We start from the raw sequence: 24,051 nt of genomic DNA on the forward strand, positions 1-24,051 counted from the left end.
CACCCGCCGGCACTGCAGGCGCCACTGCTGCCGCGAGTTGGCCGGTCTCAGCCCCGACGGCAACGGTCGGGGGGAGAGGACCCCGGAGAGCAGCGCTGCGGGTGGGGAAGGGAGGAGGCGAGAGCCCGGTTACCGGTGGTGGCAATAGCGGGGGGGGAATGAAGCGATCTCCAATAGTAACCAAGGAAAAGAAGGTGATGTGCTTGCTGTCTGCTTTGTAACCAGCAAAAACGCCAGTTGAGGCCTCCAGTTAGGGCTGGGGATGCCTGCACGGAGCCCTGCAGCTAGGGCACAGGGATGGGGAGCTGGGATGTGGTCCCCTGGGGGCAGCCATGGTCCTGTGTCCCCAGAGCCTTGTGAAGGTCCCGGGTCCCCCCAGTGCATGGGCACGCACCCATGGGTGCTGGAAGGAGGGGAGCTGGGTGCCATGGCCGGGCAGCGGGCAGCACCGGCCCCTAGCAGGAAGCATCGGCCCGTGGAATTCTCCGCATTCTTTGGCTGTCCCTGTTTGTTTCTGAGCACTGAATAACCTGGCACCCGGCCCACACGCTGCTGACCTGCTCCCCACCTGGGCGGGCTCCGCTCTCATCCCTGGGCTTCCTCTGGAATGCTCAGGGCTCTTTCCCCCACCCCAGAGGTGCCCAGGCTGCAGCCATGCGGACACCAATGCCCATTGCCCCCCCCAGCCATAGGCAGGTTGGGCCTGAGGGCCTCCAGACACATGCATCCAGCTGAGTCCATGTCCCATGCTGGACACGGCCCCTCACGGGAGCAGGGATGGGCTGTGAGTGCCCCCAAGCCACCCCCAGCATCCTCAGAGCAGGGATGCGACCCCTCTGCCCGACCGCATCGATCCTCATCGCCTGCAGCCAGAGGGATTTGCTCCTGTAAATTAAACCCTTGTCAATGCCGAGCCGTGAAGCTCAGTGTCAACCTCGCATCCATGAGAACCCGGCATGGAAATCACCACTGTAGACCTCCCCATCCAGAGTGCATGCAGGAAGGGTGGTACCCGGCCCCACGCACCCACCGCACTGCAGTGGGGTGGGAATGGAGGCTGTGCACGTCAACAGGCACTGGGAACGGCACTCCTTGCGAGGCCGAATGCGGCCCAGCTCCACTTCGCTGGCCTGGCTCAGGCTTTAAGGGAAATGAGAACCGAGCGGCCCTGTAAGTGCTGCGGGCACGGCCTGAGTGCACCGGGAGGCATTTTATGGGCGAGCAGTGCTGCTCCCATGTCCGCGCAGTGCCATTAGCACACGGCCACGCCATGGGGCAGGGGGATGCCAGGGCAGTGGGCAGTCCCATAGCCACTGCTGCCACTGCTGTCCTGGAACCATGGAAGTGAAGGAAGGGGCCTCAAGGGGTGCCACGACCACCGCAGGGAGATGATGGCCAGGGCTTGACCCAACAGAAGCTGCAAACATGCAGATCCCCAGCACACACAGGGGTGACCACCAGCCATGGGGCTGTCCCCCACCAGCACCACTCAGACGCGGTTTGATCTGGTTTACCCCACTCCCCCATGACCAAGGTCTCCCCACTCCACAGCCATGGAGGACTGTGTGCCGCGGGCCGGGGCACAGGGGGGGCACCACCGGGACCCCCAAGCCGGCCGCTCCGGTACAGGGGAAGGCCGTAGACCCTTCCCCGGGGGGGGTTGGATCCCCACAGGCAGCAGCGCTATAAAGAGACGCGGCTCCTTTAAGAGCCGTGTGGCGCCAATTCCTCCCCACGTGACCTTTCCCGCCCCGCGGTGGGCGGAGCTACGGCAGCGCGGGTTCCCGCCAAGGAGTAGAGGTTTTGGCGCGGAAGCGGCTCCACGTGAGGGGATAGCGCTGGGGCCGGATCCGCATCACCATCGGTACCGGTACTCGGACCCGCACCCGCACCGGCCGCCATGGCCCAGCTCCGCCTCACCGACTTCTTCACCCGCACGAAAGCGGCCGCCTCAGCCCCGGTCAAGAGCAGCAGCGGCGGCCGCCAGCTGAAGGCCGCCATTGCCGGTGGCCCGGAGCCGCAGGAGAAGGAGTGCGGGGATGAGGCGCTGCTGCCCCGCTCACCGCGCACCCCGGCCAGCGGAGGGACCCCGGCGCTGCGGAGCCTGGCGGGCAGGAAGCGGAGCCGCCGTGAGATGGAAGCGGAGCCGGAGGCCGGGGTCCGGACCGTGGGGTCGAGCGGGAGAGCGGTGCGGAAGAGGCTGGAGCTGCACCGGGATGCGGAGCCGCGGCCGGTGGCTGAGGTAGGGAGCGGCGGGGGTCGGGGATGCGGCGGTGGTGCAGGGATGTGGCCTTGAAATGGGGATGGGGCAGGGGGGGCTGTGATACCCGGGCAGCATCTCTGGAGTGGACCCCCCCTCCTGATGCAGCCCTGCTCCCCCGTCCCGATGCGCCCCCCCTGTCCCGATGCAGGACCCCCCCCATCCTGATGCAGATTCCATCCGATGCAGGCCCCCCTCTTCTCCTGGTGCAGAGGCCTCCCACTCTCCTGATGGAGACATCCCCTGGGCTTGTCCCTTGCCCCTAGTGCACCCTCCCCTATATTACCCCCCCCTTTACCCCCGAAGTGCAAGGCCATGGCGGACACCAGTGATGGGCTCCCAGCGGGTGGGTTCCCTGAGCAGCCCCTAACGCTCCTTTGTTCTCTTACAGGCGCCCAGCCCCTCGCCTGCTTGTCCCCCGTCCCTGCCTGCACAGGACCTGGCAGCAGAGCCCCCCGCCAGCACCACACGCTCCCCCGGTTGCCCGCAGGATGGGGCAGCACAGCCCCGCACGGCCCCCCCGTGCAACGGCCCCCCCCGGCGCCTGCAACGGGTACGAGCCCGGTCCCTCTTGTGCTCGGTGCCCCTTGCACGGTGCGAGCCTGCACTGAGCGCATCCCTCCCCATACAGGAGGACGTGGCCCAGCTGCAGAGCCGCCTGCTCAGGATGAAGGAGCTGCCGCCGGGGAGCATCCCTGCGGGGACCAGCGCCGACCTTCGGAGCCGGCTGGAGCGGGTCCGGCAGAGGAGAGCGGGCAGCGGAGGCACAACCGGAGCGGAGCCGCACACGGACACCAAGGAGGCGGCTCCTGCGGCCGAGGCTGGGTGAGGAGCCGCGGTGGGGATGCAGACACAGATTGGAGGGGATCGAGGGGTGTCAGTGGCTGCCGCAGCCCCACAGTGGGGTTGTGGGGATCTTCCCACCCCGTTGAGGGGTGTCCGTTGCTGTGGCAGCACTGAGCTGGCCCTGCTGTATGCAGAGAGCTTCTCTGAGCATGGCCTGAGCTACTCTGACTGTGCCATGAGCACTGGAGCATCGACATCCCCAGGTTGCTCAGAGAAGGGCTATGAGATGGGTCTCCCCTATCTAAACTGGGCCTGCAGCTCTCAGGCTGTGAGTTCAGCCCTGTCAGCAGCAGGGACCCCATCCTGGCCAGTCTCTGTCCCCATCTGCACCCTCGGGGCCATGTTCACTATACCTGGTGGCTGTTGTGTGCATGGGACCCTGAGCCCTCTCCTTTCCCAGCAGCAGCAAGAAGGCCCCTGCGTACCAGCGGTTCCACACGCTCGCTCAGGACGTGCCCCCGGGGCTCACGCTGCCCTTCAAGTACCGGGTGCTGGCAGAGATGTTCCGCAGCGTGGACACCATCGCGGGGATGCTCTTCAACCGCTCCGAGACCATCACCTTCGCCAAGGTCAAGCAGGGCGTGCAGGACATGATGCGCAAGTAAGTTGGCAGCAGTAGGCAGCCTGTGTTGGCTCCCAGTTGATGCTATTGGGACCAATGCCCTGTTTCAGCCTTTGGGGTTCCTGACCTCTGTGGGTGCTGTTGCAGGCAGTTTGAGGAGCATCACTTGGGACAGATCAAGACGGTGTATCCCACCTCCTACAAGCTGCGCCAGGAGAAGAACATCCCCTCTTTTGGCATGAAGAAGTCTGATTATCAGCTCACGCTGGAACCAGTGCTGGAGGAAGGTTTGTATGGCTATGGGGGAGCCCTGAGAGCTGGGAATGTGCTTGGTCCAGGCTGGTATCCATGGACCTCCAGAGATGCTCTCTGCTCTGCTATGTCTGACACATAAGGTCCTGCAGAAAACACTTTGGGGACAAGCGGGAGGGTGATAGAGCAGGGATTTTGGCAGCAATTGAGCTCCACAGAGGGCTCTGATCGTGTCCTTCCTGAGGTTTTTGCCCTGGCGCGGTGTTACTGAAGTGCTGGGGGTGATGCTTATGTGTCTCCATACAGAGGAGAAGGTGGACGGGCGCCTGCACTTGTCAGCATCGCGGCTGCTGGAGCGCAGGAAGGAATTCAACCACAACCTGGTGAACATCGTCAAGCAGCACCACAAGGTGAGACCCCCACACCCCCAGAACCCTCTGCTTTGGGGCCTGGGGTTGCTTTGATAACTAGGGTGGAAGGAGCAGTCTGGTATCCGTGCTGAAGGATATCACTGGTTCCTATGGGATGCTGTTGTCGGGAAGGTGTGGATGCGGAGGATGGCAGCTGGGATCTGCCCTGGCACTGAGTTTCCTCCAAGCTGTGGTGTTGCCAACCTTGCTGGGAACAGGAGGCAATGTCCAGCTCCCCCATACCTGACCTACACGTGCCGTGACGCAGCTCTCGCCCCTCTCCAGGCATTTCTGGCTGCCCTCAGCCCGCCTATGGTGGTGCCGGAGGAGAAGCTGACGCGCTGGCATCCCCGCTTCAATGTGGACGAGGTGCCAGACATCATCCCTGCGGAGCTGCCGCGGCCGCCACAGGAGGACAGGGTCACCACGGCCCAGGAGGTGCTGAGCAGGGCTCAGGGGATGCTGAGCCCCAAGGTGAGTCAGGACCAGGGTCTGGCTGTGTCTGTGGACCTCAAACCAGTCATCCCTTTGGGAAGATGTTAATGGATGGCGAGGGGAGGATCATTTCTGAGCAGCAAGACAGGCAGCACTGTTAAGATGTGGGCAGGTGGGAACACAAACCTGGTTGTCAGTGCTGCAGGATGGGGTGTAGGACTGGCTTTGGGCTGGAGGAGCTGTCGGTACTGACTCTGGGGCTGGGAGAGGAGCTGAAGCATCCTGATCCATACCCCACACAGGCAGGGATGGGCTGGGAGCACTGGGCTGCTCTGTCAGCGGGGGTGTTGGAGGGGAAACTTCTTCCTGCATCGCGATCCGTTCCCAGCTGTAACCCAACCCCTCCTCCCTCTTCTCTTCCACATGAGCAGATGGAAAAAGCTCTTGCCAACCTGGCCTTAAGAACCACTGAAGCCAGAGCAGGGGAACCGGTGGTTTCCAAAGCACCGGTCCCTGCCAGCACCTCCAGTGCTCTCAAAGGGGTGTCCCAGGACCTGCTCGAGAGGGTGAGTAATTCAGTCCTGGCCCTAACACCGGGGCTTGGGGGGGACCTGCCCGTGTCTCACCCCGTGTCCTCCCATCCCCAAGATCCGTGCGAAGGAGGCGCAGAAGCTGCGGGCGCTGATGACGCGGGATGCGCAGCAGGAGCGGCGGATCGGGATGCTGCAGCGCCTGCCGGCCATGGCCCGCATCCTGCGCAACATCTTCGTGGCCGAGAAGAAGCAGGCGCTGACCATGGAGGTGGCTTGTGCCCGCATGGCCGACAGCTACGACGAGCAGATGCCTCCGGGTAGGGGAAGCTGAGGGATGATGGTGCTTGGGAGCAGGGGAGGGTGGTTCCATGGGGAAGGGGCTGTGGAGCGGAGCTCTGACCTCGGCGGCTGCTGCTTCTCTTTGCAGGGGAGATGGAGAAACACCTGCGGCTCTTGGCAGAGCTGCTGCCCGACTGGGTGGGCGTCCACACCATCAGGATGGAAACCTACATCAAACTGGACAAAGGGCAGGACCTCGGGATCATCACTGGGAGGCTCACCAAGGCGGCGAAGGAAGCAGAAACCCTCTGAGCCCCGCCAGGGTGGAGGCTTCCCCCGTGCAGTCTGAATGTAGCAGATCCCAGTGGGATCCAGTGTGGGCTCATCCTCAGGGATGTCTGAGAACAAAGCGCCTTAACTTAATTCCTCTGGCAGGGTCCATGAGGACTGTAGCTCTCCTAACCCTCAAGCTGAAGGCAGGCAGTCCTGCAGCATCAGTGCCAATGCAAGGTGGTAGAGAGGAGCTGTAGTAAACCTCTCCTCAGCTCTGTTGTGTTCTCCTGAAGGTTTGATGCAGGTTTCTTCCGTTAACTGGGCTCTGTCGGGGTGGAGGCAGGGTTGAGAGGGTGACGAGTCAGGAAAGGAGTGAGAGAAGAAGTCACAAATGGATGTTTTTGGAGCCTTGGGCCTTGTTCTGTTTTTTAAGGGAGGGAAAAACTCATCCCCAGCACTCGCTGGAAACAACTCCAGGACTTGTCAAAACACATTTGTATTAAATGTTTTAAATATAGCTGACTTGCGTTAACCCAGCGCCGAGCTCCGTGAGTCCCCTTGTCTGCATTAGCGCCGTGGCTCTCCGAGGCAATTGGCACCGGCCAGGAAGGGCTTGGGTCAGCATCCAGCTCCTGGAGAAACAGTGACTGGAAAAAGTGAGCGTGGGCTTGCAGGGAGCTGAATGCAGCTTTTGTACATGGGCAGCACAAGCAGCTCCCTATGGGACAGGAGCAGGCAGGGGCAGGGGTGGGCGCAGTGGGGGGTTCCCAAGGGAAAGCCCAGGCCACTTGGCTTGGAGTGGGTTGGGAAAAGGGACAAAGAGGGTGCTGATGGCTGCAGTGCTGCTGGCCTGGCTCAGCGCCCGGGTCAGGTCAGTGCTTGCAGCGTGTAGGGGTGGGAGCTGCCACGTCAGGAGCACCTCAGACAGCATCCTGAGCCAGACTGCACTGGGTTTAGTGTGGGACAGTGACTGATTCTCCCTTGGCCCTCCTGGTGGGGACCACTCTGGATCAGGGAACCTTCCCCACACGGGTTGGAGGCTGGTGGCATCCGGCATCCCCTATAGAGCTGCCGGAGGGAGCGGGCAGACCCTGCTCTTCCTCCTCCAGGACCCTGCTTGCTATCCCACAAGCCCGTTGGCTGGTGATGCTGGCAGGAGATACCCCCATTTCCATGGAGGAGGGTTCCAACCCCTGCCACAGGCTGGAGCGATGCGATGCTGGGCTGTTGGCTGTGCTGAATGGACCCCACTGCAGCAGGGGGCCGGGTCCAGCAGCCTGGCAGCCACATGCCTGCCCCAAGTGAGCTCACAGAGAGCTCCTGTTCTGCTGCTTGGGACTGAACCCTCCCTCCTGCCTGGAAGCCACCCTGCACAGCCCCTTACATCAATCGGTGCTCGCAGCCTGCCCAATGCGAAGCACCGTCCCCGCGTTCCCTGATGTCACCTCTTGGCCCCGCTCACAGCTCTGGCACTGGCAGGGCTTGCACAGGGCTCGCTCCCATCGCACGCAGCTGCTTTCCACGGCTCTTTGGGGTGGATTTTTCCCTTCTCCAGCTCTCAGCAGGGACCCTGTCCTCGTGCCAAGTATGTGTGTGTGAGGTGCTGCCTCCCTTGGCTCCTCTCAGGGGCTGGCTGTGAAAACCAGTGCCCTGGGGTAGGTTTGCTCCCAGGGGAATGGTGTTTCTCAGCATAAACTGAACAGCCCTGAAGTGGCTTTTCAGGAAATGATGATAAAAATAGCTGTAATAGCCCTTGCAAGTGTAAGGGCAGGGTGTGCAGCATCCCTGTGCGCTGCGGGCGGGAGGTGAGATGAGATGCAGGGGCTTGGGCTGTGCTCCCACCAGCACTGGGCACTTCCATTGCAGCCCAGTACGACCAGCGTGGGTGCCCTCCTCCAGCTAGAGCAGAGTGAAGCTAACTGCAGTGCTGAGTCCTGGCGAGTGAGGGCTTCCAAGGATGTTGGGTGGCAAAAGGAGCTCACATCATAGCCTTGCTCTCCACTAGCAGCCTGGGTTTGGACAAGACACAAGGGTAACCAATGGTTTCAGCTACTGCAAGAACAGCTCTGAAACAGTTCAGAAAAGAATAAAAAGTGAGCATTTATTTTATGAGTGAGTACAGTCCCTGCTAGGACAGGGACACAGTCCCTGGTGTTTTCAGGCATGTGAAAGTGTTGGCATACTGAGTTTTAGTGACCAAACTGCACCATGCAACAAGGAGCATCTCCAACCCCCATATCACCCATTACACAACCTGAATGAGAGCTGGAGCTCATGTGTAAACTTAAGACGTTTTCTTTCTTCCCTGTGCCCAAAACATCCCAACAAGAACAGGCTCCAAACTGGCATTTTCCTGTCAACACCCTGATGCCCCAAGAAGAATGCAGCAGACAAGGGACTTGCATAAGTTGCAGTATATGGGGAATTTCTGTTGACCAAAAGGTGCCAGCCCTGGCTGGAGCTGCAGGCTTTGGTATGTGATGGACAGAAGGGAGGTGAAGATCCCTGAGCTTGTGCATGACCCGCATCTTCACTGCCTGTCACCCAGCTCTGGGATGCTTCTCATGATGCAAATTGCTCCTAGTTTTGCAAATACACTAAGGACTAATGGAAGACAGACGGCTTCCATCTTAGTCTCCATCCCCTAGAACAGTCAGACTGATCCTTCTTCCAAGAGGATGAACTGCAGAAAGGATCCTTACACTCAACACCTTAATCTGTGGCTTGGAAAATTAACAGGACTTGTGATTATATAGCACCTGGCCAGGATCAAAACTGTAGGTTTCCCCCCCCACATATGACATCAGGAGTCACTGAATAAGACCCTAAACTTGTGCACAGCTCCGAGCATGCATTCCCTGAGGAGCAGTGATGCTCCTCCTCAGTCATACTGCAGCAGAGAGTAGAAAGGGATGGACTTGAGCTTTTCTGACCCTTTGAAGAGTTTTAACTCTATGACCACCAGGCACTCCAGCACCTCAGCCTTCAGCCTCTTCATCAGCTCACAGGCTGCAAACATGGTACCTGCACAACGTAGAGGTAAGAGCAGAAACATCATCACTGGTGGAGCAATGCCAAGGTAGGCTTCAAGCCCCACAGCCACTCCCAATGCAGGTGCATGTGGGTCACACATGCTCCAACTCACCTCCAGTCGCAAGCAGGTCATCTACAATAACTACTTTCTGTCCTGCTTCCACAGCGTCGCTCTGGATTTCCAGTTCAGCCTGCAGGGTGGAAAGAGCAGCTTCATTTTAGTCTTGCCTGACAGAGAAACCCTTCACAAACCGCTAACACACGGTGGAACACAGACACGTCTTCAGCAACATCAGCCTTAGCACTCAGCACCTAAAACCCCCCAAAACACACACTCCAGCTACAGGGGAGTGCCACGGAAATATATAGCAGGTTAAGGGATTGCTGGGCCAACCCTCTGGCACGTCAAGAGCCTGCACATTCATCAAGTGAGTTATGGTCCCATCAGGAAACCTTATCCCAGAGCAGTTCTCCAGTGGGGAAAATCTCCTGTAATGCACTGGGCTGGAGCACTCTGCTTTGACAGCACCACCAAACTGGATCCAAACCGTCACAGGCACGTCCTGTGTCAGATGAAGTTGTCCCACGCAGGGGTTGGCCCAACCAATCCTCATAAATAATGCCTGGGTTTGGTGTTTTTGCTGCTGGTCCCTGGCTGCTATTAGTTACCAGCGGTAGCATGTTATTAGGATTAAACCTCTGCTCCTGAATCAGGGAGGCTGTGGTGTTATGAGGTGAGCACTTGGTTCTGAAGCCATGCAATAAAGGCATTTACTTTTACAGCACTTACTGGAAGAGTGGGAAACACACTCCATGTTCATGCCCCTGAATTCAAGTCAAAGAAAGTAATTTAGCACCAAGTCTTAGCACAAATTGCCCCCCAAAATCACAGCAGGGCTCACGGACACAAACCTTGTGTCCGTGGCTCAGGGATGGAGCTGCCATGCTGGAGGTCAGTGAAGCTCAGTGCTGCTCCTGAGGCTTGTGCCATGCCTGTAAGCACCAGCACTAGCTGTGAAACCCGGTGGGTTTATCACCCCATCCCTTCACTGACACCCCCAGCCCCGCATGAACCAGTCTGGAAACCCTCTTCTCCTCCCCAGGCATTACCTTGCCATACTCAAGAGCGTAGGAGATGGACTCGGTTGGACCAGGAAGCTTCCCCTTTTTCCTTATCAGCACGAAGCCGATTCCCAGTCTCTGAGCCAGAGGAGGGCCTATAAGGAAGCCACGGGAGTCCAGACCTATAGGGAACAGAGCAGCACAAATACTCAGACCAGAGCCACTGAACTGGGGGTGTCTTTGCATGATAACCCAGGTTTATCCTCCCATGTTCAGAGAGGGTCTCAACAAGCCATTTGCTCTTAGTCACTTATTTCTGTGGTTGAAAACACAACAGCGTGCTCCTGCACTGCCAGTGTTCACCAAGATGTGCTGCTGATGGGCTTCAGGGCACCAAAACTACCCCCCCCCAGCAGCCTACTTTGCCTCCCTTCCAGCTCTTCTTGGAGATAAGCTCCGTGAAGCCCTGGTATCAGTTCAGCCACACAACCAGGGACTTTGTGCTGCATGGGGACAGGTTTCACTTATCATGGGGCACTTGGACAAGGTTTGGTCTAGACTCCTTGGACTTTGGGCTATCGCCCAACCCAAGCACTGCCTTCCCAAGCATTTTCATTCTCGGCCGCTTTCATAGGTGTGCTGCAACGCGTTATCGCCACAGAGGCTGTTGTTGTTGGCTTCAAAAGGCCCCCTAAGAAGGAAAACATGCTGGAGCAGAGTCTGCCTGCTGAGAGGACTGTACGAGACCTCACAGGCATGGCTGGCTTCCTGCACTTCCTCCTCCCTTTTAATGATGAAAGCAATGAGTTACGAAATGGGCACTGGAGTGTCATCAGATGGCGCCTGCCACATGTAAACCCGGTGCCTCGGGAAACTACAGGATTCAGTTAAGGGTATAACCTGGTGATTACAGTGCCCAAGGGCTCCAGCATTTGCTGCCCTGGTAGCAGAGGGATCTCTGCTCACTTCCCGCCTGGGCAGCCTAGGCTGCAGTGCTCTGTGCTGGACTCAGAGCTGTTTCTTTAACACTCACCCGCAATGAAGTCGATTTTGGGGTGAGATACCCTCAAATGATCTTCCAGAAGATCAATCAGAGTCCTGAATGCCGCAGGATCCTTCAGCAGGGGGCTGATATCGCTGCAAAGAGAGGGAGAGCTGTTAGCTACATCCAGGGGCTGGGGTGGCCACCGGCTGAGCTCCTACGCAGTGGGGATGCACGTCCTGCATCCATGTGCTGCCTGGAGTGGGCAAGGGAAGGGATGGGCAGCGCGCCTCTGGCTTGGGTCCAGCCGCATCTCTATCCCCATCCCCGGCTCCATCCCCATCCCGGTCCCCGTCCCGCTCGCACCGGAAGCGCACGCCGGGCACCGGGAAGTCGGGGAAGGACCGCACGCGGTCCCGCACCCGCCGCAGCTGCTCCTCGCTCATGGCGGCCCCGCTCTGCGCAGCACCGCACGGCGCAGGGCCCGGCGGGCGGGGCTCCGCCGACCTCATCCCGCCCCGGTGCGGTGCGGTGCGGTGCGGCCCCGGGACCGAGACCCCCGGGTAGGGACACACGGGTCCCCCGTGCATGGAGCTGTGGTACCCGGGGACACAGTGCGTGGTACCCCGGTGCGCAGTGCGTGGCGTCCCGTTACCCTGGAGCACGGAGCTCTGCTATCCTGGTGTCCCGTTACCCTGGAGCACGGAGCTCTGCTATCCCGATGCAGGGAGCACAGGCATCCCCGTCACGCCCGTACCCCATCCTGGTACCAGGATGCACACTGCCTCAGCACCAGCAGAGCACAGTGCTCTGTACCCCAGTGCAGAGGCTGGTTGTCCCAGCTGCAGGGAGCCCTGGTACCCCAGTGTATGGAGCCTCAGTTTCCCCTCTGAAGAGTACTGTACCTGCAGTGTGTGGAGCTGTATGGCACCTGTGAAGGGAGCTCTGGGACCCTGCCTTATCCCAGCCTGCTTTGGAAAGGAGTCCGATGCCTGCCTCCATCACCCTTCACCTCTGCCCAGTGGCTTGCACAGATAGCTTATTAGGATTACACTGTTCCGTGGTTTTCTGTCCCTCCTCATGCCTGTGAACTCCTGGAATTGCATTCTGTGTTTGTTAAAGCCGTTGGTTTGGATTACACTCATGGGGGATGATAACACAGCCTGAGTGCTCTCAGCCCTAGACTAACAGCTCAGCAGCTCTTGGCATCACCCATCCATAGGGCAGGTCAGGGCACTCTCACACAGCTCCTATCTCCCATCTCCTGATGGGTGAATAGCCGTTTGTCCATGCAGAATCCACTGTGGGCAGGAGATGTAATCCTGCATGAGTACAGATCTGCTCTTACGTTAACAAACACAACTGGGACCTGGTCCAAACGCATCCGGGCACAACCTGCTGCAGAAAGCAAAGGCAGTTTTAGCATGCAAACGCCCCTGCCCAAGCTCAGTGCTTGCTGCTGATAGCTGTGTTGGGAATAGCTTCAGCTCCATGTGCTCCAGATAGTCCTTTAGGTTTGCATCCAAGGCATGTGCCAGCACCTATCCAGGTATTTTGCTGTGATTTGATGTGGACCCCATGGGATGGGTGCTCAGGTTTGCAGCAGCCTCATGATGAATACTGAGCTGCTTTTGCTTACGTGTGCTGGACCAGTCACTCCCAATAATCCTGGGGTCCCCACTGTGGTTACTGCACAGAAGGATTTGCTGACAGGAAACTGGTCCCCTCACCAGCGTCACTGTTACAGGTTCATATAGGCAGCCTGGTTCACAAGACACCCAATTCTGCCCCACCCTAGCATCCAAGATGTCCTGTGCCGCTCTGTCATTCCCAGTGTTTGGCACAAATCCTTGGGAATCATTCGCTGTACAGTGGATCCTCCGCTGCTCTGTTTTCTCCCCAGTTCATCTATTCCCAATTCAACTCTTTAGTGGATGTCTGCCAGAGGTGCCAACAGAGACGAGCTGAAGGCCAGTGCAAAGGTTGCTCCCCTTCTTGTGAAGCTGTTACCAGAGTCTGCCCACCTCCTTTCACAACCATTCCCTTACAGGGTAAGATTTTCCCTGAAGTCAGATTATCGCTTTGGCACCAGGAAAATCCTCTCTAGCAGCTGTTCCAGTGAGGCAATCAGGGACAAAGCACGTAGCCTTCCACTGGAACAGGGGCTTTGCAATACCCTCACTCCCCCAGATGAGCTGGAAAAGTTTCTCCTGTGACCTTACCAACCATGATACCAGACAATGACCTATTCCAGCAACTCCTCTTCTTCCTGGCGAATGGAAATGATGGAATTTATCTGTCTGCCCGTGGAAATAAGTAGGAGGTGGGAAAGGGCCCTCCTGCAGCGTGCCTGCAGTGCAAGCACCAGGCACCTCTGCCTTTTGCCTCTCACTAATGGAGCCATAAGCTCCTTCATCACACTGTGACCCTCTTATGCAATCCCCACTGTTACAAACAGAAGACACCACCCCAGTTTTCTTGGGCTAGATGAGGTCCCCAGGCCCCTCATGTCCACCCACCCCAGGCAAACCTGCAGCTCTCACCAGGACAAGCTGCTGAAGGCTCCCAGTGGTCCCTTCAAATCCAGCAGCTGGGTGAAGAAGTGGCTGGAGCAATCTCTCCTCCTCTGATGCAGGATCAGGGCTCTCACACACCATCAGTTCTGCCAGGAAGAGCATAAATATTACACCAAATCAGACTGAACCTATGCTACGTGCCAGCTCTGGTTTATAAACCAGCGTTTCTCAGATCTCTGAACTCGGAACTTCACCTCATTAATCCTCCATTTCAAAGGATGTGAATTGCATCTACCAGTACAGACTGTTTTTTAGCTTCCAAAGTAAATCAGTTTTCCCTGTAATTGTTCAACCTTTCAAACAACAGTGCTGACTCCTACTGCAATTTCCATCTGAAAAGAACTTTCCTAGGACCAATTTCCAAATGCTGATGTCAAAGGACTTCAGCTCTGGAATATCACCAGGGAGGTGCCTCAATATCTGCTCATGGCTCAGAGAGGTTTAGGGCTGTTCTGTGCCTGGTGGAGCAACCACTACCTCAGATCTGGAGCCCCTATAGGGGACCCATAGGAGGGGGACACTGGCTTTGCTCCCCTTTGGACACAGAGATCACTTTAAAGTGCTCTGGCATCCTGATGCAAGAGATGTCATTAGTCAGTGAACATGGAAACTGGGGGCTAAAGTCTTGAGAGCTTGCTGTAATCGTAATCAGCTGAACCAGGCAATTAGAAGAGCTGTGCTGAGTATGGAAGTTTCTGTTCCGTTACGGATTTTAAAACTTCAGTGTGAAGTGGAACAAAATGCCCCAAATTTCGACATAACCCACAAGGGGAAAGGAGAACTAAAATTTCCTTTAAAATCTGCTGGAACATTTCACTTCAATTTCAGCTTTAGAAACGCCTGCACTTTAAAACCAGTTTTTTTAAAAAAAAACCCAAATTTGAAATATCTTATTTCAACAGCAGAAGAATGCAGTTCCCCAGCCAGATCCCTGGGCTCGGGACTCGAGCTTCCAGCCTGAACAACGAGCTAGATTTGTCCTCCCTAACAGGAGGACACCACTGTGAACGGGTCCTGCCCTTACATAGCATCCTGCTTATACAGAGCCGAACCCAGCACCTCCTGTGCTGCACCAGGTTGGATCAGGCCCTTGGAGAAGACACAGACCTCCTCTCTGTCCTCAGGGCAGGAAGGGATTTTGAGTCCAATCCAGGACTAATGGATTTGGCACGCATTCCTCACTGCTGGCGAATTGGCCAATGGGCTTTTCAGCCCCTATCCCTTTCAGATGGGAATTGTGCTACCAACGTATATAGTGCCCAGAAGGGTATTAAGTGACTCTGGGAGGGGCAAAGACACAGAGAGCTGCCAGACTGGCTCTCTGGAGAAGCTGGATGGCAGAGGGTTTTCTTTCACTCCTAAGACCACAGGCTTTTGGCTAAGGATCCACCTCTATTTAGGATTTATATAATCCAAGCTAGACTTTGAGCAACAACAAAACTTCAAATGGTGGAAGGGGATATAAAGGAAACAGGCAAATGGAGACTCTTTTCGGTGTTCAAAATAGTCATTTTCCAAAGGAAAAAAGAACCTAAAACAGGATTTCAGCTCTTCCCTTACAACTGTTCTTCAAAACTCAGTTTAATTCAAAAGGCACTGCTCCAGCACCTTCTGATAACAAACGAAAAACTCACATCAAATGCTACTGGAAAACAAAAGAAAAAGTCCATTTCCAAGTATTATAGCTGTTAAGAGAAATGGAAAAACAAGCCTCTCCAACTGCAAAACCATTTTTTCAGACACTGAACAAGCAGAGTTAACTCTTAAGAGAGTAAAAGAGCAAGGAGTTTGTGAAGTTCCCCAGTGCTGAGGACAACAGCTAGATCCCTGGGCAGCCATTTCTGGTCTAGCTGTGCTGAAGAGGCTGCTGGCAACTCCGCAGACAATGAACTGCCTCCCCCCAGCACCCCGATTCCAACCGTTCTCACCTTTGAAAGGTCCTTCTCCAGCTCTGAAAGTATTTCACGTGGTTACAGCAGAGATGTCCTAATTGGAAAATGAGTATTCTCCAACCTTCGTTAGATCCTTACCTCGTGGGCTTTGCTTTATGTTAAACCAGGAGCTCTGGAAGCTGTCCACAGCACTTGGAAAGGCTTGACTTGGCAAGTACTGAGAACTGCCAGCTTCCTCATGGTGGCTAGCATCCTGAGTCCAGCAGCTTCATTTTCAACAGTATTAGTTTCAGTTCCTTTAGTAAAAGCCCACTGTCATCCTCAGCCCTCGCTGGAAACTCAGTCCCCAGACACCGCATAAGGTTTTATTAGCAAGTACATGGATATTCCTTGCTCTCATTCTGTTCTGAACTTGCCCATTTTCACTTTTAATACCGCACTCCTCAGCTTCCCATTTAAAATGCAGAGGCATGTTATCTTTCATTGCTGCACTCTATACAGGTTTGCAGGGCATTAACCTTGGCTCTTAAGTGTTCGCAATTGATCTTCTGGTTTCCAGTTCCAGTGTTCAGATCCCCAAATTGTTGGTCCACAGAGACTAATTTGCCACCGAAATAATCCATTTGTCGCTGCAGGATTTTAAATCAAGGCTCCAGTTTCGCAGCCATAGACTGTAAATGCAGTAGGACTTTTTCCATGATTATTAGTTACATCAATTTCAGAAGCTTCTCCGTGTGGAGGGCTGGATGATAACACAGCCTCAGGGGCAGAGCAGGGAGACTTGAGAGACTCAGCTAATTGGAAATTAAAGGGAAGAAAGAAATTCCTTGGACTCTTGGCCCAAGCAGATATTAAGCTTTTAGCATTTAGCAGATGTATTTAAAGTAATGTCACATAGAAGCAGTCTTAGGCAGACATCATCTTTCCTTTAGCTCTTATGTCTTGCAGCTTGAGAAATGAAGCCACCAACAAACAGTCTTCACTGCTGCAGGTCTCTGATGGGGCAGTGGACCCCAGCAGACCTGCTCCTCTGTGACTGCTCACACACAGCCTCAGGCAGCTCCTGCAAAGCCAGTACAGCCAATTCCCCAAACTGGGCAGCTATTACATGGCCCAACTTCAGATCCGAGTTAATTCAGCTTCAGATCATGACAATTCGTAAGGGTAGATGTGGTTACACACGCTGGCTGCTGTGAGCTGAGGGTGTATCAGTGGGTTTGAGCTGCTCACCCCTGCGGCTGTGCTGGTGCACACAGCTACAGTACACCCCTGCCTCGGGACTGTGCTGGGCAGCCGTGTGGGCTGGGAAATTGATCCGTGTTAAAAATAATACAGGGAAAAACAAAACAAGCTATTTTTAACCCAGGTCAGTCCCATGATTTGGAAGGCGTCTCTGTGAGACTGTCCCAAAGCAAGGTGTTGTTCACTTGTTTCACAGGTGCGCACTGACAACTCGGATAATGCGTTTCTAATAAATTAGTTTATTTTTCTTCATTAGTTCTTCACCTCACAATTTCAAAATCTGTACATCTTTGGGAAAGGCATTGATTTCAAATTCTTCCTAGCCATCCAGCTGTAAAACTACTGTTCTTAGTTAAATCATTAGGTTCTTCACATTAAGCTTTGATCTTTTATAACAAAAGGACATGAAGCAGATAATAAAAAGACATCAACAGAAGTCAATTCCCTTCTAGCAGCCAGCTTTCTAGTGCAAAGTTTACATCCAGTATCTATGCACTGAGGGATTACTTCAGTGAGGAATGAGGGCTTTGTGTGCTGGGTAACCAGACAAACACCGCATGTGCTGAGAACAGGATGGCTTGTCTGAGCAAGTTACACAGACTGTGGAAAAGCAGTATATTCACAGCTTGCTGACTTGAAGGAGTACAGAACGAAGTGACAGCCAGGCAGGCAGGGGACACAGGGTAGCAGGCATCCAGTATGCTCACAGTGTGCCTACTGCAAAGGCAAAGAACCAAGAAACGTGTCTGGGCTAGAGCTCAGACAATGAGCTGTGGTCCTATGGTAGGATCTCTTCATAGCAGCAGGAAGAGAGACAAAGCACTGTTGCAGTTCGAAGCAGGTCTGTTCCTATGTGAGGGCTGCTGGGGATTTTCAGGGAGTTGCAGTGATGGACTCCCTCCTCTGGTTGGTATCTCTATCTGCTGACACTAGACAACTGCAGGGTCCTGAACAATTGTGGGTCAGAGAAGCACTAAAGCAGAGGTGGACCAGACCCAGCAAATGGAAAGTTACTAGTTTTGTCTGGTCTCCTGTGCTGACAGACACACATGACTGCTGCAAGTCCTCCTTCCTGTCCTTCTCATACAGCACCAGTGAAGAAATGGCTGATCAGAATCTCTCAAGACTTGAGCTATTCACACTACATCAAAACAAGGAGAAATGTTACGGATTAACTAGAAATGCCCCGATATACTTGAAGTACAATTAGGAACATCTTAAGAAATCTAGACTATAAACAAATGCCATTTTCAGATGCACAGAGATTCAGAGGCTCTGCCAGCTGATGAAGTGTTGGCTGTGAGTTCTGATGGGTGGAACAGTGAGAGCCGACTCAAGTGCTGTTCTTATTGCAATCTTATAGGATTATCCAGCTTCGTGAGATATACCCTAGAATTACTGTGGAGAGGATTACAGGTAACGTAAACCATGGGAACAGAGAGAATGAGCGCCTTTGGGATTACAGGGAGGGTGAGAGTAAGCAGTTGAGAAGCCTGTAGCAGGCAGAAGCACAGCAGAGCTCTCAAGAAGCAGAAGCAGAGATCTCAAGCCAGCCTCAAGCTTTGCTTGGGAAGGAAGCTGCTGTTTACACCCTGGATTTTTCCCAAGGCAGCATAACAGCAGCAAAGAGAGGGTACACGTACCGTTTAAAACACTGGAGGGGTGGAAGTGGAGCATTCCTGTTTGCATTCAGTGGTGCAAACAGCATGTTCAGCTACTAGCATACTAGCAGCTTCTAGCTACTCCCCTGAAGCTCCACAGTAACCTTGCTCAGTTGTGTTTTGAGACACGTTCATTAGCAATAGCCAAGAGTGTGAAACAGGCTCAAAAGCAGATGGGAAATCTGCAATGTGAAATGGTGCAAAGGATCGGCATTTACCATGAACTCTGTTTAAAGCAGTGCTACACCCAGGCTGTGGAAAGTTTGCACAAGGAGAATTCCTCAGAGAGCGTACACTGGAAACAGGGTCAAGAGTTAATGTCTGATGTAAACGGGCATTTCTGAGCCTGCAGTTGGCTGGGCCCAGATCATGAGACTAGAAGCATGACTTAAACCATATTTGGACCCGGAGTTTTTTGGAAATGAGGAAAACCCCTGAAATGAACTACTGACCCCCAGCTCCCCAAGAACATCCTGCACCCTGTCAATAAGGCAGTGCTTACGTGAACTCTATCTTCAGGTTTCTCTACCTAGGGGATGTTAGCCATTACAGATGAAGGAAGGCAGGGAGTTCTCCCTGGAGCCAACCCCTTACTCAGGAACAGGAGCGAACACTCGGTTGCACCCAGTGATGCACAGCAGCAGTTTGGGCCCTACAGGTGAACCCAGCACTTGCAGGTTTAGGAAGAAAGGAAAAACAAGCTGGTGTCCAGAGTTCACAATGGAAATAAATGTTAAAACAAAAAGTTATAGGCAAACCAAACAAGGGCAGTTTGGGCAGGGTTTTCTGGCAGCTCCAAGTTTCCTGAACATGGTCGCTGTTCAGGATCCGAATTAGTGATGATTTGAGAGAGCAGGCTGGGTGGAAGGAGTGACGGGAAAGGTGCATCCATGGCATTTCCAAGGTGATGGCAGAGTTGTGGTTGTACAGAGAGCTTTTAGAGTTGAAACAGTCCTCACTTAAAAGTTACCATTTACGGAAACAACTACAACAGAAGACTAGAGGCTAAACCCTGAGCACTAGAAATATAAACACTGGCCCTTTTGGAAGGGCAAATGATGATATCATACATACATCACACCCTTCCTGTGTAAACAGGAGTGCCAACATGAGAAGACATGCTTTGTAAACTGTATGTCCAGCTAGTTATAGCTTTTCTGTGTAGCTCTTGAGGGCTGCCGAGCAGATCAATGAGGCCAAAAGCACTTCTTAGGATCAGACTTGGGCGGTTTCAGGCACTTCCCTAGCTTCTCACAGCCTGGAGGAGACCAATTCTGTTAAAAACAAACAAAAAACATACTGAGAGATCATTTATACCAAGTATCTGCTAAGCCCTACAGCCTAAACCAACCCCCTCTCATCCTCACAAAGACGCTTTTATGTCCTGCTTGAAAAATGAAAACTCCTCTTGCAGCTGATGCCCCTGGGCTCATCAACTTCCCAACTCCAAACACTATTCAGAAAAAGCTTTAGGAAAGACTACAAATCCTTCTGCAGCAGATAATTCCCTCTTCTGGGATACAGTGGTATCTCTCCTGTACAAATGCAGAGTGCTGTGGCTCTGGTGACCTTCCTCTCTATCCTGTAAGTAGCATGGAGCAACCAGATCATGAGGTTTTGGTGAAAACCCCAATTTTCCTGAGATCCAGAGAAGAATTATCATGTTTAGCACTAAGATATCCATGCACTTTCTTGAGGAAACAAGCAAAAAGCAACAGAAGGCCAAGGGTGTGAGCGAGATAAGAATTCCAGTATTTTAATGAGCATTCTGATGGATGAATTCATAAACAGATGGAGTCAGAGGCATTTATGAGACAACTACTCCAGTGCATGCACACCAAAACCATTTGTCTTCCTCATTTCCATGTTTCTTGTAATACCTCTCTCTTGTACAACAGAGGAATGACATCAGCAAGAAAATCCACTTCAAACCTCAGATTCCAAATGGATTAACAAAGGAAGGAATTTGGATAAAAGAACTTTATCAATTTCATTAGGGTTTTGCCATTTAAAACTGAGAACTGCAATAATATGCATGGCAGGTTACAACTCCCATTCTGCCTCAAGAAATCTTTTGCATTCATTCTCTGTCCCTCCCTCTCTCGAGGTCTATCCATTCATGGGAGATTCCTGCTATCACCTATCAAAGATCAGTTCAGCTCTGACCTCTTGCCTTTCATTTTACTTATTTTTTACCCTTCAAGTCATTTATGTTTTCTTGGAATTAAATTCCTGTGGAGGAAAAAGAAAAGCTGAACCCCACGAAAAACCTAACGGAGCAGGCTTCTGTTCCACACAGCTGACAACAGATGGCAGTGAGACACCAGCTATCTCTGCAGAAGGAGCAGGCCACAGCGGGGAGCTTTGGCGGAAGGCTCCTCACTGCACGAAGGGCTCCAGACGGTTTAAGAACTACGGGTGCTGTTTCCTAAATCTGTGACTCGATTTTGAAATGCACAACCGCCGCTGGAAACCTCAGATGATTGACAGCTCTGTAGGAGCAACACAGATCCAAATAAACAAGTTAAATGTTTGTTCATTTGAGAAAAACAAAACACCAAACAAATTGGTATCTGCTTCAGTCTCGCAGCCCAAGCTGGCTTTTCTGGATCTGTGCTGTAAGTCCTGAGGACACCATGTGTGCTGCAAGTCAAACACACAGTCAAAGCCAGCTCCACTGCATGGAGCAATTTCTCCTACATTTCCACAGGAGGAAAAGGCAGCAGAACTGGCTCTGCGGGAGCTTTGTCTACACTGTTGGTGGGCTGTGCCACAGATGGGCCAGCAAACACTTCACTCGCTCAGGAGGGCTTATGCTGCTGCACTCAACATCAATCCCAAGACTGCAGCAGCTACAAAACGATGCATCTGCTTTGCTTATGTATAAATAAAGACGATTTTTCTGCTCTGTCCCAGAAAGGATATTAAATATCAAATAAATAAGTGACAATTTAGAACATCCTAGAATTCCAGACTGGTTTGTGTTGGAAGGGACTTTAAAGCTCATTCAGTTCCACCCCCCGCCACAGGCAGGGACCCCTTCCACTGGAGCAGGTTGCTCCAAGCCCCTGTGTCCAACCTGGCCTTGAGCACTGCCAGGGATGGGGCAGCCACAGCTTCTCTGGGCACCCTGTGCCAGCACCTCAGCACCCTCACATTAAAGATTTTTTTCCTAATATCTAATCTAAATCTACTTTCTGTCAGACATGGTACTAGGAGGTGATATTTGTCTTTCAGCATCCTCCAAAGGCAGATTTAGGGCCCAATTAACCCCATCAATACTCCAAAAAGATTCTTGATACCTTAATTCCTGGTCTCAAAAGCCAATAATTTGGTGCCTGTTTATCTTAGTTTTGTGATGGAGGAGGAAGAAGGGGCAGCTGGTGAGGAGAAAGACCTTGATGTAGCGCTGATAGAGGTGTACGGTTAGTCTGTTAAGAGTCTACATAGAATAGAAACCTCATCATGTTTCCTGCTGGGATTTCCCCTGGGATCAGAATACCCTCCAGCCCACCAGGGAGGGCCAAATGATCTGCTTTGAGCTTGGCCAGGCGCTGGAGCCGTCATTAGCTGCCTCTGCTTATAGATTAGGCAGGCATGGCTGGACATTGCCACAGCGAAAGCAGAAGTGCCAGCCCATGGTCTGCAGAACTTCTACCCAACAAGACAGAGATAGAACCTGGCATGCTCAGGGAGAAGATTTACCCTAAAAAGAACCTAAGAGAGGGCTGGGGTTTCGATTATGCAACCCAAAGACACTGTTGACAGACATGGGTACCAGATGTTTCCACAGCATCTAAACACACTGCACCAGGGTAGCCACAGAACAGCCTACAACTTATGAACCAGTTTTGGAGTTAACACAGAAGAAATGCCTTTCCAGTTAAGGTCTCTGGCAGCAGCCAGGCACTGGGGAGAGTGCCTGAACCCAGAAGGTCCCAGAGGAGCACAGAACAGTGTTTACGAAGGGAAAAGTTGAATAATGAAAGAAAACAGCACAGAAACAATGGTCCTTCAAATCTTTTTCCTACTTAACATCCAAAAATAAAAAGATGTGATAAAGCTAGAAAAGACTGTTGCCTTCTGACTGCAGAGACACAGCTTCACATTTTCAGTGTTCTGGCTGCTTGGAGACAGACCACAGCAGCAGGTACCAACTGTTTTCTTCAGTAGGTTATTTCAGCAACAGAAAGATATGCCTGTTACTATTTTGTGTCAGTCTACAAGCACATCCCCTTAGACTACACAGACTCTTGTCATCTGACAACTTGACCTCCTACAAACTCTCCAGTTTCTTTCCCAGGTTCTCAGCAAACCAAGCAGCACTTGACACTAAAGCCAAACTGTAACTTTCCATCATGCAATTTGAAACAGAAACAGAATTGAAAATGCCTGTCATCTTTCAAGCCAGAAACACTTTGGAAAAGTCAGGCACAGGTAGAATTGGAGGAGCCCGAGTAAGACCAAAGGTACTCACACACAAGACTGGAAAAGAGCCACTGTCCCAGTCCCACCACTCAAAACACAGCAGATTTTTTGATTTGCAGAAGGGGATTAGAAAGGAGAAGGAGCTACAGCTGTAGATACTACCGTAGATATCTCTAGGGGAGGAAGCCAGAGAGTTTATCACAGCATGTTGATAGACTTCTCAGACCTAACCTCACTCTCTTTGAATGAGCCTTCCTGTGCCACTGAGCTGCACAGGTAACAAATAGACCTCTCCTTCATGGAACAGTCAAGGCAGCCCTTCAAATGTGTGCATCTCTCCTCCATCCTTCCCTGGCTTTAGGTGATGTCTCATAAAGCCTTTACAAAATCTATTTTAAGCCAAGGATTCTCAAACATATTTATGCTTGAATGCTCACCATGACAGCCTTGTCACACACGTTAAGCTGTGGCTCCCCTGGCACCATGGTCACTTTGTGCTGCTGGACAATGACAGATATTTGCTCCATCGCCCTTTGGTATTCATTGCTGGCAAAACTAGAATGTGAAGAAAACACAGATGTTATTACTTGGGCTTCATACACGGCATCATTACAATGTCCACATCGTGGAGCTGGGTCAGGACACTTTTCCTGGGCTGTAGTGAGAAGGAAGAGTATATAAACATACAGCTGACACTAACTGCCCACAGGTCCATAGGGGAATTGAAACATCTGGGCTGAGAGAGTCCAGCCTAGCCAGGCCTGGAGGCTTTGGTCTGGGATGCTCTGCTCAGCGCAGCAAGGATGGCACATGGCTTGTCCTTCTCAGGGAAGCACATGGCTCCTGCTGGGTCACCTCCACATGGAGCTTCAGCTCTCAAAACTGCTGGGCCCAAATGTGTTGCTTCCTAGGTGGACAAATACGTTGCAAGCTAATGTTGAGTCCCACGGGAGATCTTGTTGGCAAATGTGGTATGTACAAAGAAAGGTGCTTGCCATGGAATCATAGAATAGTTAGGGTTGAAAAGGACCTTAAGATCATCCAGTTTCAACCCCCCTGCCATGGGCAGGGACACCCCACAATAAACCATGTCATCCAAGGTTCTGTTCAACCTGGCCTTGAACACTGCCTGGGATGGAGCATTCACAACCTCCCTGGGCAACCCATTCCAGTGCCTCACCACCCTTACAGTAAAAAACTTCTTCCTTATATCCAATCTAAACTTCCCCTGTTTAAGTTTTAACCCATTACCCCTTGTCCATCACTACAGTCCCTAATGAAGAGTCCATCCCCAGCATCCCTACAGGCCCACTTCAGACACTGGA

General features: G+C 53.0%; 3 protein-coding genes across 3 annotated transcripts in view; 1 reads left to right on the plus strand and 2 right to left on the minus strand.

The window, feature by feature from the left end:
• The first annotated feature begins 1,857 nt into the window (after nt 1-1,857).
• Nucleotides 1,858-6,386, plus strand: CDT1 (chromatin licensing and DNA replication factor 1). The gene is made up of 10 exons (XM_061360035.1): nt 1,858-2,242; nt 2,652-2,813; nt 2,892-3,085; nt 3,510-3,707; nt 3,816-3,955; nt 4,227-4,330; nt 4,616-4,804; nt 5,197-5,331; nt 5,414-5,615; nt 5,726-6,386. The coding sequence occupies exons 1-10, from the start codon at nt 1,901-1,903 to the stop codon at nt 5,887-5,889; spliced, it is 1,830 nt and encodes a 609-aa protein (XP_061216019.1). The 5' UTR covers nt 1,858-1,900; the 3' UTR covers nt 5,890-6,386.
• Nucleotides 6,387-8,154: 1,768 nt separating this feature from the next.
• APRT (adenine phosphoribosyltransferase) lies at nt 8,155-11,440 on the minus strand. Its single transcript, XM_061360040.1, has 5 exons — nt 11,294-11,440; nt 10,979-11,082; nt 9,994-10,127; nt 8,996-9,074; nt 8,155-8,874 (listed from the first exon to the last, which is right to left on the minus strand). Exons 1-5 carry the CDS (start codon nt 11,437-11,439, stop codon nt 8,732-8,734), a joined length of 606 nt encoding a protein of 201 aa, XP_061216024.1. The 5' UTR covers nt 11,440; the 3' UTR covers nt 8,155-8,731.
• Nucleotides 11,441-16,856: 5,416 nt separating this feature from the next.
• The window catches only part of GALNS (galactosamine (N-acetyl)-6-sulfatase), a 47,831-nt gene continuing 40,636 nt past the window's right edge, over nt 16,857-24,051 (minus strand). The window contains exons 13-14 of the mRNA XM_061360037.1: nt 23,164-23,281; nt 16,857-19,572 (exon numbers count right to left, since the gene is read on the minus strand). Coding sequence (XP_061216021.1) covers nt 19,486-19,572; nt 23,164-23,281 — 205 coding nt within the window. The 3' untranslated portion in view covers nt 16,857-19,485. The remainder of the gene's footprint in view (nt 19,573-23,163; nt 23,282-24,051) is intronic.

This window comes from Neopsephotus bourkii, unplaced genomic scaffold (genome assembly GCF_033783945.1).
Source record: "Neopsephotus bourkii isolate Nb327-2 ecotype Australia unplaced genomic scaffold, CSIRO-AGI_Nbou_v1 NB_1008, whole genome shotgun sequence".
Classification (NCBI taxonomy): domain Eukaryota; kingdom Metazoa; phylum Chordata; class Aves; order Psittaciformes; family Psittacidae; genus Neopsephotus; species Neopsephotus bourkii.

Excerpts from the sequence above, each read along its gene's own strand:
- CDT1 (XM_061360035.1), top strand. The coding sequence starts at position 1,901 with ATGGCCCAGCTCCGCCTCACCGACTTCTTCACCCGCACGAAAGCGGCC. Across the intron at positions 3,956-4,226 it reads GGAACCAGTGCTGGAGGAAG|AGGAGAAGGTGGACGGGCGC; the intron begins GTTTGTATGGCT and ends GTCTCCATACAG. Across the intron at positions 4,805-5,196 it reads AGGGGATGCTGAGCCCCAAG|ATGGAAAAAGCTCTTGCCAA; the intron begins GTGAGTCAGGAC and ends CCACATGAGCAG.
- APRT (XM_061360040.1), bottom strand. The coding sequence starts at position 11,439 with ATGAGGTCGGCGGAGCCCCGCCCGCCGGGCCCTGCGCCGTGCGGTGCT. Across the intron at positions 11,083-11,293 it reads GTGCCCGGCGTGCGCTTCCG|CGATATCAGCCCCCTGCTGA; the intron begins GTGCGAGCGGGA and ends CTCTCTTTGCAG. Across the intron at positions 9,075-9,993 it reads ACGCTCTTGAGTATGGCAAG|GCTGAACTGGAAATCCAGAG; the intron begins GTAATGCCTGGG and ends TCCACCCTGCAG.